The sequence below is a fragment of the Idiotropiscis lumnitzeri genome, chromosome 6 (genome assembly GCF_059441095.1).
Source record: "Idiotropiscis lumnitzeri isolate Australia: NSW breed Sydney's pygmy pipehorse chromosome 6, RoL_Ilum_1.0, whole genome shotgun sequence".
Lineage (NCBI taxonomy): Eukaryota > Metazoa > Chordata > Actinopteri > Syngnathiformes > Syngnathidae > Idiotropiscis > Idiotropiscis lumnitzeri.
In genome coordinates, this window is record NC_142396.1 from 13,254,164 (window position 1) to 13,268,099 (window position 13,936).

General features: G+C 40.1%; 1 protein-coding gene and 1 long non-coding RNA gene across 3 annotated transcripts in view; one reads left to right on the forward strand and one right to left on the reverse strand.

Annotated features, from left to right (window-relative positions):
* fgd4a (FYVE, RhoGEF and PH domain containing 4a) overlaps positions 1–13,936 on the reverse strand; it is a 47,259-nt gene that overhangs the window by 22,922 nt on the left and 10,401 nt on the right. The window contains exon 1 of one of the 2 annotated variants that reach the window (XM_088298862.1): positions 2,245–2,394. The exons of the other annotated variant lie outside the window; for it this stretch is intronic. Coding sequence (XP_088154988.1) covers positions 2,245–2,320 — 76 coding nt within the window. The 5' untranslated portion in view covers positions 2,321–2,394. Of the gene's footprint in view, positions 1–2,244; positions 2,395–13,936 lie in introns of those variants that run through there. 2 annotated transcript variants of the gene reach the window in all.
* On the forward strand, positions 11,440–13,257 carry LOC148335324 (uncharacterized). The gene is made up of 6 exons (XR_015844157.1): positions 11,440–11,577; positions 12,066–12,108; positions 12,179–12,295; positions 12,379–12,414; positions 12,525–12,601; positions 12,911–13,257. It is a non-coding gene; the product is annotated as an uncharacterized LOC148335324 (long non-coding RNA).

Consider the following 13,936-nt stretch of genomic DNA (forward strand, 5'->3'; position numbering starts at 1 on the left):
AAGTAATGCAAATCACCTCGCCATTCATTCTCAGTGCCGCTAATCCCGTTATCCTGCAAAGCTTTAATGATGATTAGTCAATACATTTGCGATACAGTTTCCTGTTTTTAAATAGTAATGTTGCAAATTAGAAAATTGGACTAAGTCAAATTCATGACCAAGAGTCAGAGGGTGTTACGAACCGTGTATGTAAAGAAGGGCGTATAACATTACGGCTCAGGGATTAAACTAGAGCTTTTTTCCATTCGCCATCTGGACTCCTCCTGACTGGCATCCTGCTGTTTACAAGCACATCCACAAACACACATGCTGTAAGTTTCTTTATTATACTCTAAACTTACACATCCATATTATTAGAACATTTGCATAAAGAAAGAACCTACACACTGAAGTGTGACACTTCCACCAGATGCTCGGCAAAGTGACCGGCATCATCACACTCCTATTGTTGATGCTGAAGACAGGGGGGAGAAGTCACCATGGCAGCACTCAGACACATACGGTAGGTAATAAAGTTAAACAAAAACTAAAATAGTGTCCAAAACACAAAATGACAACATCTTCAGTTTGTAGAGATGGTGGGGGGACGTTTAGTGTCCAGCAACTGGCTTCCCCCAAAACATCCTCCCGCATGCTATCAGCATCCTGTATTTACATTCAACAATCTTTGGCTAACCTGATAAAAAAAAAAAAAAAGGCCTTTGCAGACTGCACACAATCAGGTGCACATACTGCACTAATACTATAGGCAGATGCACGGCAAATACTGCTGACGGGTTGTAGAGGGAAACGGACTTCAGTTTAATCATTACCATTACGCAACCTTTAGCTGAATGTCAGCCTTGATGAAATGATAACGGGCCATGGGAGACAAAGAGCTCTGTTGAGGGAGAAAAAAAATTCTGTTGGAGGATACAAAAAATAAATAAATAAATAGAAGCGATTCAAACCAGTTTTCCTTTCATTTTTTTGTGAGTTAGTCATTTAGTATCACTGACAGTAAACAATAGCAGTGATGGACAATCGAATCTTCAATACCTCACACGCACAAGATGAGGTAAACTTAAATTTTCATTGGATCAAATTTCCCCAAGTCTTTTTCAGCTCTAAACATAGAAGCCTGCACTTATTAAAGCATATCAAGCGTTGCCTTAACATTCATAAACGCCGTGTCGTCGGTGTACGACTGAGTTCAGCTCCTAACCATGGCAACGTAGCCAGATTCTTAACCTCGGAACACACTATAGGCACAACTAAAATAATGCTCTGGTAAAGGCCCGACCAGCACCAATTATGAGCCAAACGGAAGTGAATACACATATCAAAGGAGGGTTGTCACAGGTGATATGACATGACTCGCCCTCCAAGTCAGCCCATAGATATTCAGAAATTCCCCAAAATTGCAGTGCTGAATGCTTGATACGACAGGATTATTTTTTTTTCCCCTGGTATTTTAAAAACATCTACCCGTACCCGAGCAGCATCTCTGATCACGTTTGCACTATCTGGCACCAGTGCGTGCCAGTTTACACATGCCTTTCAGACATGGTATTTAAAGACACCAAATTAGCCAATATGATTCATCCGGAGAAATGATATTGCTTGTGCCAAAATTAATTTGCATATCCTAAATTGTGTTGGATCGTGCATTGCCAATAAAGATTTTCATTTTGAATGTATGTGCTCCTCCCAGAACACGTTAAATGAACTGTGTGGCAATTTTTAATATAATCGTGGGTACGGCCTGATAGTAGACCAACTTCCACATTTGTTTGCGTGAGCAATCGAGTTTGGCCTGTTTTTGAGATTTAACCTTTAGTAGAACATGAGTGCATTTTGAATAATCATGTTTGTAGTTTTCAAATTTACCACACCTACAATATTATCTCACATGCATGCTGTTGCAAACACATTTTTTATGTGTTGGCCTTCTCCATAGCAACAAGCTGACATGGACAGAGTGAAGACTCTTCTTTGTGACAGCAGCTTTGTACTCTGCTTCCAAAACGTCTTGTCAACTCAAACACGCTCTGTGAGCAGCGAAACCAGAAACAAACGCCCAAATCACGACCTTTCCTTTACCGAAGAAGCGTTCTCACCATTATCCCGTTACGTTTTGCCCAAATGAATCCCGTTGTTTCTGCAATAAAATTCATTGCGTCCACAGGAAACAAAAGGCTTCTAATCTGCCCAGCTCTTTAACTGTACAAAAAAATAAATAAATGTAAAAACAATCCACAGTACCTGAGCACACTTGTCTCCAAAACTGCAACGCTTTCCACATGTTGAACTCCACACAATGTTCATCCACCTCACTCATTTTGTGAACATCTGAGCTTCTGCTCTTGATAAGAGTCCAGATTTCTTCAACTACAGGTTGGCTTGACAGCTCGGTGAATGTATTTACCATCACAGTACCTGCCCCGTCACTTTACAAACCGGTTTCCTAGAAACCAGGTATGACGGGAAAAAAAAGGGGAGGGTTAAACTGCCCTCAAACACTTACTCGCAGTCAGTTTGAATAATTTGCTGAGAATAAATTTCATTTTATTTCCCACATTTATAAAAGAAGAAAAATCTATACCAAATATAATATGAACACAAAATATTCTCCAATCTAGAATGAAGTCAATCAAGGGCAATGCTAGGGTGGGAGCAGGAAAAAGAGACGATGAGGGACACCAAAGCAGAGGACGAAATCTCTGAGGTGCAACATGTCGTCAAGAAGCGAGCTGAGAGACTATTCACAAAAGGAAAGATGGAAATCAGCAAGCCACAACAAGTCTTGTTTAACATCCATCTGCAATCACGCATTTGATCCATTATGTACAAAGTTATCTGTCCAGGCAAGTAGTCTCTCCAGTGTAACCACGCTAAACAACCGCAATTACAAATTATGATATATCAATAAATATGGCCGCCACCTAGACACCGACGACTTAATGTACTTTTTAAAATCATTCTCAAATGCAGGAATAAGACCCCTGCCCAAAAAGCAGCATTAAGCATTAAATGGAAACATCACCCAGCCAACCAACACTCGAATGAAAAAGCTAAAGCTAAGTTTTTGCATTTTTATTACTTTCCTTAATTGACAACTATTATTCAGACAAAATTTACACACATAGGAAAATGGGGACCACATTGACATGCCAAGTCACGCCCCTTGAATCACACTGCAGTTCATGCTGCGGATAATGTGCGCGTCTTCCCTTTTCATGCCCCTCAGACGAAACGTTGGTTATCGAATGAGAGCAGATGTAGCCGTGTCCCCACTCTTCTGCCCACACGGAATTGACAATTACCCAAGTCTTATGGGTCAGCCACATCCATAATTGAATGAGAATTAAATGACCTTGTAGATCTTTTTACGTGGCTGAAACAACCAGATGAGATCCTTTGTGTAGAGAAAATATCATTAGTTTCTTTAATGACCAATCACGGCTCAGCTGTTTTCTCAAGCCGAGCCATGATTGGTTGTTAGTGAGCCCTGAGCAACTGTGATGTCATTTTCTGCCGCCAGCAAAGACAAAATGGCGCCCCCCCCCCCAAGATGGCTAAAAACTGGTGGATTTTACTGTTTAACTCATATTCAACAAACGCAATGTTAATCAGAATGTGAGACGCAAAGAAAATTTTTATAGTTCAACAATTTTGGGGGGTTTACTTCCCCTTTAAACAGGAAAAAAAAATCATTGCGTAAAATCCCACACAAGCGCAAGGAAATGTACAACCACTGATCACTGAAGGATTGGGACAAGTTAAATTCATTGAATTTACTGGTGAAAGCTGCTCATTGCTGTTCAAAATTACACATCACCATTTCGAGTTCCATTTATAACACGTTCATACTTTTATTCAACACAGTCATTGAGCCGTAAGTGTGCTGGACACAATTATGACCTCTTATTATAACATCCCTTCAATTTTATCAAAACTCAACTATGGTCAAATTATAATTTTGTCAACTTCTGAACTGGAACACATGATACAAGATGACAGTGGGATACACAACAGAGGTAGTTGACCGATTAGTGAGCAAGGAGAAAGAGATTAATCAAATGAGTAGGCAGCCTCTATTAATACTTCCCCCTTTTTGCTGCGCCTCTTCTTTTCTGTCACCCCAATGCCGCATCCTCCTGTGACCTACCAGTATATTGCGGAAAACACATCACAGCCACCCGGCGGCAGCGTCTAAGTGTGTCAATCAATAGACTGTCCGTCTAATCAGCACATCTCACCGGTACCCAGCAGACTACTCATAAATGAACAACAGGGCTTAATCGTAGTGAGCAAGCCTGGGGTATATTGCTTCAAAGTGTATATGTGTGGAAGTGAAATGGAATGTTAGATGAAATGCTAGAATAATTTCACTTTCAAGCAGTTTCCATGCAGTCATTTCCATTTTAAGCCTTTTTCCATGTTCATCCAAGAATAGGCCTCTAAGTCCAATCTATGAAGCAAAAAGTACTTCCTGAGTTTAAAACATCTCCAAAAATAACCTCATGAGAAATTCCATCTATTGCACATCTGTTGATGGTCGCAGTTCAATGCAGACAAAAAAAGGCATGAAACCGATGTGACAAACGGAGTGAAAGGTTGATAAGGACATGGTGGAAATCACTGGTCCCCGACCACCGGTACCAGGCCACAAGTCACTTTGGATGGGTCCGAGGCACACTTGTTCTGTGGTGCCTCGTGTGGGCACACATTTACATAAACATATGGCTATGCAATTTTTTTTTTTAATATCTACAAAACACCCTAGTTTTTGTGTTTCTCATTTATGCACCTTATAGTTGTTCTATGGTGTCTGTTGAGTTACAAATGTGGCCATATTAAGGTACATAAGAATACACAGTGGATTTGCATTTGTTATTGAAGCAATCTTATTATGCAACCAATACCTGCACAATCATTCACCCCCCTGGGTTGTTGGTCCGCAAAGGTTATGGACTTGTATGAAGCGGCCAGCAGCAGGAAAAAGGTTAGGGACCACTGGTGTAAATAATCATATCTTGTTGACAGGGACTGATACTAAACAGATGTTTACTGAGTGACTCGGACTTTCTTCCCCACATACACCTCTGTGTTAAAATGATGACGACGAGTTGCCGCATCGTATCTTATGACTTCGACATTCTTAACTGACTTTCTCACAACAATAAGTGACGGAAAACAACACATTTCACATATCTTTAACACACATCACTGAAGTGATATAGATTAGGTTTCTGCCTATTAAACATTATGTTGAGAACTGCATGTATATTGTTAACATCCAAAGAATCGTGATTTGGATAAATACCTAATCGTACACTGTCACAGTAAGCAAAGTTCCTGCATACTTTATGTCTGAATTTTGTCAATGATGCTGAATTGCAAATGAGGGATAGTGATTTATGAGCACTAATCAGATTTCACTTGATGCATAATGCATGAAGTAAATGGTGAATATTGTGTCTCATCAAAGGGCACAGAAAGAACTCAAACTAGATCATTGTGTCCGGCAGGATTCTTGTGTTGAGTATGAATGAGCTTCTCTGACTAGAGGCTCTGGAGCCCACATTCTCAGCATTGAATTGGAATGCGCAAAATAGCCTTCTGCTGAAAGCCGAGCCTGAAGCAACGACATGCTGAGAGTTATAGATGTATAAAAATGAATGAATACCATTTTACTTACTAGAAAGCAGCAAGTTAAAATGGAAGTAAGAACAGATGGCTTTTATTCAGGCCTGCCTTAAATTGTGAAGCGTAATTTACTTTAATACCATCAGACAGTATACATAACAGTTACAGTAGAGGTGTCAAAATCAAATGATTCATCAAAAATAAGTGATAAACAATTTAATCGACAACTATTTAAATAATCGATTAATTGTGATTAATTGTGTACAACTGTATTGGCATACTACAATTTGATATCAGAAAAATCTTGGCATGGACGAGCTATGCTGTGTTGCTTCTTGCACTACGTGGCCATGAGGAATTGAATATTATGGTATGTGGTTTAAAAAAAATGCTATTCAATGTCTCAAAATCTGTCTGACTCAAACACACAAATAACAAAATTGCGTGCACATACCCACACCACACTTCATCTGACACCTCGTGGGGAGAATAAGGTGTCAAACAGAATCAGCATTTCTGGTTGATGCCATGGGAGCTCAGCAGAAAGACAAACCGCAGTACAAAGGAGAGGAGGACAACACAGTAATTTGACTTACTGCCAAAAAAAGGCACCCAGTGCCTTTGCGTAGGGCAGGACAAAGAATTGTATTTTTACTTCGGCCTTTACAGTACAAGGAAGACGAAGGGCACAACAAAAACAAAAATCTCACAAATTACAGTGGTAAAAAGGAGGAAAATAAAGTGGTCATGAAATGAGGTGATGACAGCTCACACGCATAGCTGCTGAGACATCAGCTTTATATTACGATTCACTGCGAACGGGCTGCCTTCTTCTTCCTCTTTTTAATTTCACTTGAGAAACATGTTCTCTTTTTATAATGCACACATTTTACTTAATACCACATGTCCATTTCGGTGAGTGATCTCCATAGAAGATACGAGACTAATAAGCAGCTACTTCACATGGCTCATCAAAATGACAAACTTTCCTGCAACCCAACAAGGGCTCAACAACAACTTTTGCACTGGTAGCACAAGTGCTACCAACTTTTTCAAGTGGGTCGCACCAGCACAGGAAATCACGCTCTTTTATTGGTGGTACAACATGTGTATGATTGTTTACCTACTGAAATCGAAAACTGAAATATGTTATTAGGAAGTAAAAAGATTTAAAACAAGAAGAAAAACTAAAGCATTGTAATCATAAAGAACTTCTCGCCCTACCTCGGGTTCTTTTATTTTGACTTTCAGATTTTATTTTCCTATGAATACAATATATCATCCATGGAATATGTCCCAACAAGAAAAGAAGTAAACACATAACCCACACATATATAAAGCTGCACTTGCACGTATGCCTACATACATGCAGTACATAATCAAGAGCTGGGCACTTGACCCTTTTTTGATGGTCAGTCCCCCGCCCGTTTTTCTCAAAAGCATGACCGTAATTGCTGATGTATAGTCATCAAAAAAGGGCATACCATAGTTATATGACGGAAAAATTGACAGGGACTCAAGGCAAAATATTTTACTGTAACAAGAACTGTTGACAACAAGCATCGGCTCAAACAATTTTAAAAGAAGAAGTGAAAAAGATAAACATTTTGTTGAATGCTTAAGGGGCCAACTCCTACAGTGAGGCCTCCTAACCTTGTTCCCGTTGGGGAAATAAAAAGCTTCACAACTTGTCGAGCATCAGAATCAATTCTGGCCCCTCAACACTGCTTTGGATTAGGCTCTCTAAAGCAGTGTTTCGCAACCAGGCGTATTTCAGCACATTGCAGGGGGGTAAGTGGAAACGCATTAAATCTGAGATGACTGATAAAATAAAATATAACTCCTGTAGTGGCTGTAAATATGATTGTCTTTTGTATTTCATTCCTAATGTTTAAAGTTGAATATAAAATGCATAATAGAGGCATATATCACCCTTAAAATAAACATTTCAAAAATAAAAATTCTAAATGATGATTATTGTAAAAAATGACAACCTCAACTTTGCGGTTTTTCACCTCTTGCGGGGATTCTGGTGCCCATTGCCCACAAAAAAATGAGAGATTGCTGTAATGAGTTTGTCTGCTAAAACGGCACATTTGAGTTAACCTGTTTTGCTCAAAATGGATCAGGAGCAACTGCAACTGTATCAGGCTTTTAGCATCAAAGTTAGGTGTGCTAATTCATTTGCCTTTGAAAAGTAGTTGAACGGCTGTTACAAGCCTGGCATTCGCTACAAGCAGCTAGTGGTTTCAGAGGAAACCTCTTGTGGATGGAAAATACCAACTCCTTGAAATTTGTTATAGCTGCAAACTCGTTTATATCCAAGACACACACTCACAATCCTGTTTCTATGGAGGTGCTAACGCGACATAGCAGCTGTTCGGTCTGGTAGTGATAAATCTACTGTTAAACAGGTGATCCGTAGTTGCCATGGCAATGACGGACACCACTCTCCACATTATACCAGTGGACCAACAACATGATACTGGAGTTATAAAAAGTGCATTAAAGCAAACAAGTTTCTTTAAATGATTCTAATAGACAAAAGCAAATTAAGCATGCATTTATCTGAAAACATCCCATTCCAGAACTATTGCAACCATCAAGAGGTCGTATTACATCAGTAATGACAAGGTGACTTTAAATAAGTCCGTAGTCAGCTCAGCAACAGCAGGCTACATTGAACACACACACAGACACAGACATGTAAGTGACAGTATCAACACATTTGAGAGTGCATATTTTCCCACAGCTTACGCAGGACAGCAGCGGCCGATGCGAAAACGGCAGCAGCCTCTCAAGTGGAAAAGAATGTATGTATTGTGTGTGTGTGTTGCAGATGTTTAGCACATTTCCCTACAGCTGAGATGCGCATCTGACAACACCTTAAAGCATACACACAAGACATGCGTCCGCTTCTGCATGAAACGGCAGTCTCAGGAAAGGACCTCTTCAGTTCTGTGCGCGTGTGCTGCACAGGCAACACCTTTCTGTTGCAGCACCACTTGATATGTCAACCCACTCAGCCCAACGCCCCATGGCTGCAATGTGCATGCCGGTAGGAAGCACTAACCTGAGTGGAGATTGTGTCCAGTCACACGAGTCGGGTTCAGCAAAACGTACTCCCACCCTAAATAAAGGCTCCCCCTTCTCTGTTACGACGCTTCCAGAGCCGGCGGGCAGGTTCAGGCTGCTGTTACGCTGCTGACTGGCTGCGTTGCACGCATCCTCCCTTCCTTCCGTCGCTCCCACCTCTCACTTGCTGGCTCAGTGACACTGACTCACCCGTCAGCTCAACCTCTCATCTTGCTCTCTCTCTCTCTCTCTCTCTCACTCTCTTTTCCTTTATGCTTCTCGCACTGCTCTGCCTTCCTCTCCACAGCGACGGAGGATAATCACATTCCAGTGGAGATGGGGCATATGGTGGGAGAGCGCCAGTCAGCCCACAAGCAGAGCAAAGCCCCCCTTCTGTGCGTGTGTGTCACACGGACAATCAGTCCCATTGTGTGAGACGAGGGGAGGGCCAGCAAGAGGGGCGGAAGCCAATGGCCACACTCATCTGCTGCCCCTGGATACTGCTGCTGGCCATAGTGCACAGAAGATGGGGAACGCCACGCTAACCAACCCCCTCTAAGAAAGAGAGGGCCGTGTGATACGAGAGGCTCAGCGAGAGATGATGAAGAATTGATTGGTCTGAGAGGAAAATCAGGCGTTGGCGGCGTGTCATCATATGCTTTAAATTTCAGGCTGAACTGCACACACAAATTGGCCCAGGAGAGGATATGCAAACACGACCACACTGGCAGAATAATTATTGTTTAAGCACTGTGATAATTTTTATTAAGTACTCTTGGTCCTCCAAGCAAAACCTGTGAACTCCCACAAAGGAACACAGCTTGTGAGCTATGTAAAAAATTAAAAAAAATACAATGACAATGAGTCAAGTGACCTTTTTCTGACATTCTCCATTTTCAGTCTTCACATGACTGTTCCCATTTCTTGTCTTTCTTCATACCACATTACATTTCAGTAAAACAGTCGCAAACGTTCATACAATTCAGATTTCAACCAAAATATGGCAAACTAAGCTTCAAAAGTCAAACACCATGTTGCCGGGACTCATATTGCGCCTCGCCAGACCTACCCATAACTCATCAGACCTTTGTTAAGATAGAATAATTTGCTTTATCTTTGACAACCTGATGTTTTTTTTGTGGCGCTTAATTCAAACGAATGCCGTGCTCCCAAAGGATGGCATGAAGCATCAAAGTGCCTTTTTTGATACTTCCTTATTTAAAGTAGTTATCATGTTTACACCAAAAATGTTATTTTACAGTAGTCTAATTACATACTGTACATATGACGTGGACTTTTTGACCATGGCACGCACTATTTATAATGACATTTCCGATGGTAAATGTCTGAAATTCCTCAAAATATCATACGAGAATCCAGAAATGGAATGCGTTCGACCTTTGATGTTCTATCGCACTGTCGCTTGCTAGTAACCCTTTCGAAACTAAATGCCCCACTCACTCATCCTTGATTGTGTGCCACATACACTAGTAACCAACACTCGCACACAAAATTATTTGAGGCTATGTAGTAGGCCTCATTACACTACAAGGTAAGTAATGACCGGAAGAGTACCAAGTGCTTCCAGATTTCAACCTTGCCATAAGTGTGCTTGGTTGCCTGCAGGTTTCTGTACAAATGTGGAAGTGTGTGTGTGGACATGTGTCTGGGTGTGGGCGTGTGCGTGTGTGTGTGTGAACTTCAGACAGGAAATCTGGTTGCTATATACCGAAAATGAAGAGTTACTTCCTGGGCATGGATAGTGCAGTGTTGAGCACAAAAAGGTCAGTCGTGAGGTCAGGTTACATTCACAAACCAAGAGAATTCAAATCCAACCACAATTTCTATTTTTTGAACAATTACTTTGATTATTAGGGTCTTATATAATGTCTAACACATTTCATTTAGTCCCTGGATAACATTATGACAAGATGGCTTGAGTACACTCTAAAAAAGGATTGGTTAAAAAAACTACCAATCTATTTGGTTAAGCTTATTTTCGTTCGATTAACCAATAGATTGGGCGGTCAATGACCAATCTGGTTGTTTATAAGCACACCAAATACATTGGTTATCCAAACAACCAATGAATTTGGTTACAGAAATAACACTTCACTAGCCCAACTGTTTTGCTACACAGTGTGTAGTGTGCGTCAGATATAGACCTACTGAACGAGTATATATTAATTCACAATTTATTTATGTTAATTTAAATTATATTATCTCTATGAGCCAACAAGAAATATTGGTGGCATTTATGTCATTAATTTAGACATAAATAGTCTGGCGTTGCATTTCACAAACCACGTTGTCGCTCATCGCAAGCTTCCATTTTGACTTTTGGATCGAGACGCTACAGGAGTGGGGGTTAGAAAACTACGTGGAAAGATTCAAGGGTGAGTATGGAGACTGTTTTTAATGCTTGTACTTCCGCTTGTATTCGCGGGGCTCTCCAAATGGCATGCGCTCCGAGATAAACATCAGACAAGTGTTTAATACTGTTTAATTTACGTATGTATAGCACTTGAAATTAATTACATCTGAGCAGTCAAAACCCTTATTTTAAATGTCGCAAATGTTAACCAGTGTTTGAATCGCTTTACACAATAGTGTTTGCATAGGTAAAATGTTAGAAATGTGTTTGGCCACCATTGGAAGCTGGCGCTGTTTCGTGTCGTTGGCACAAAAGGAAGTGAAGAAGACGAAAGGCGGGAGCGGACGAAAGAGACTTCGAGCTGTTACATGCTGTATATGGCGTCCGGCAGTCAGCGTCGGACGAAGAGTAACTGTTAACATCCGCACGGCAATACATGCCTAGTCCTGAACACAACCTGTAACGGCGAGTCCCTGAAATGTAATTGTATTCTCACGGTAAGTCTTTGTTGTCACTCTCATTCTAGCCATTCGGAGAATGTTTGCTGCGCTGGTTTTGAAAATGTGAAAACGCCCGCCATTAAACGACGGTAATGGCGTTTCCAATGTTTTTCGTCAACTGAGCAATGTTTACTTTCGTGAGAACGGTCAGGAAAAAAAACACATAAGGCTATTGTCGTATACTGCCAAGAAATTGTATTCAAATAAAGCTAGTACACCCGCGATATCAATGTATTAGAAGTGCGTGTGGTTATCAACAACGTTGAAGCCCACAACATTAACTTAGCATATTGGCAATGTCGACGTGGTCAAGCTGCTTGTTTTGGAGGAGGACCGACACCTTCTTCATAAGATACCCTGCGCTGATTTGTGTTCTACAATTCCCCTCACTTCCAAACCAGTAAACCTGGGGGAAACACTGAATGATATAAGTTTGTAGTGTGTATATGCACTGCCGAGAAAATAATACATTTGTTTATTTCTAGGTATTAGTGCTTGGTGTGTGATGCTTGAATCTCCATTAAAAAGGTATAGTATCAAAAGCATAATGTCATGTATAAGTACTGTGTGATAATATATTAGTTTTGTTCTTTTTCAGAGGAAGAAATTGACAAGGAGAGTTTTTTCATGTCTGACTGATGATCTGGTGAAAGACATGTTTCCCAAAGTGGTTCCACGGGCCAAGTTCATCCAAAAACTACAATACTTTCTGAAGGTGTGACATTACTTTTGGACAGTACATGTATAGAGTTGGTGTAAAGCATGGGTTTTATTTGTTTTTTTATTTCTCGGTATTAGTGCTTGGTGTGTGACGCTTGAATCTCCATTAAAAAGGTACAGTATCAAAAGCATAATGTCATGTACAAGGACTGTGTGATAATATATTCGCTTTGTTTATTTTCAGAGGAAGAAATTTACAAGGAGAGTTTTTTCATGTCTTACAGATGATCTGGTGAAAGACATGTTTCCCAAAATGGTTCCACGGGCCAAGTTCATCCAAAAACTACAATACTTTCTGAAGGTGTGACATTACTTTTGGACAGTACATGTATAGAGTTGGTGTAAAGCATGGGTTATATTTGTTTTAAGTGCCATAAAGAAATCTTTCAGGTTTCACATTTTAACAATGACAATGGTCAAGGTCTATTTGTGTTACCAAGATGCATGCATGCACACATTCCAGAAGTAGAGTTCATATTGCAAACATTTGTTAAATGCTGACCGAGCTAACGGAATGTTTTTTCAATTATTGTTTTAGTTAGTTTGTTAGTTTTCATTAACTAAAATAACCGTTTGTACAATAAACTGTATTTTTCTATTCTCATTCCAGCCTGGAACAGACCTCCTTGCCTGTCAAAGGGAATGGATGGAGGAATGTGCGAAGAGAAGGGTCACATGCCAGCCCAAATAGTTGCCTCTGGGACCACAGTCTTGTCAACAAATATTTTCTACCTCCTTTTATGACGAGTTTACCAGTTGGACTCTCTTATCAAAATTGGATATGATGTGGAATACCCAACAGAAGCTGCTGATGTGTGGATGTTTCTTCAGAGGTGCGTGTGTATGGCATCGCCACACCCTCTGATGTCTTAACTCCTGGGACTCGAGAACTAATTATCAAAACAAAATACAATACAGCTTTATTTATATAGCGCATTTCTCAACAGCTGGAGCTGTAAAAAAAAAAAAAAGCGCTTTCGATGTGGTGCTCCTTCCTGCCAACTGCTGTCAGACTTTTTAACAAGAACATTGGGTCAGGCCTACAAACGGGAGGGCATTAGTGCAATTGTGCAGTCCTAGGATGCAATATTAACTACTACTGTACTTTCAGCCAAGGGTGTACTTAAATATTGACCAATGATGTATTTTGTTTACCATTACAGTATTCTTATTACAATACTTCTATCACTGTAGTATTTCTACCACTGCAGGACGTTCACTATTACAGTACTTTTATCATTGCAGTACTTTTATCATTGCAGTATTTTTCTATCATTGCGGTACTTTTACTATTACAGTACTTTTACCATTGCAGTACTTTTACCATTGCAGTACTTTTACCATTGCAGTACTTTCACCATTGCAGTATTTTTCTATCGTTGCAGTACTTTTACTATTACAGTACTTTTACCATTGCAGTATTTTCTATCATGCAGTACTTTTCTATCATTTCAGTACTCTTACCATTACAGTACTTTTATCATTGCAATATTTTTATGATTGCAGTATTTTCAATCATTCAGTAGTTTTTATCATTACAGCGTTTCCCCCTCCGTATAATGGACAAACATTAGGAGTGTTTCCTTACACTTAGATACGTTTATACTGTGTATATTTGCATGCTTTTTCTGAATGT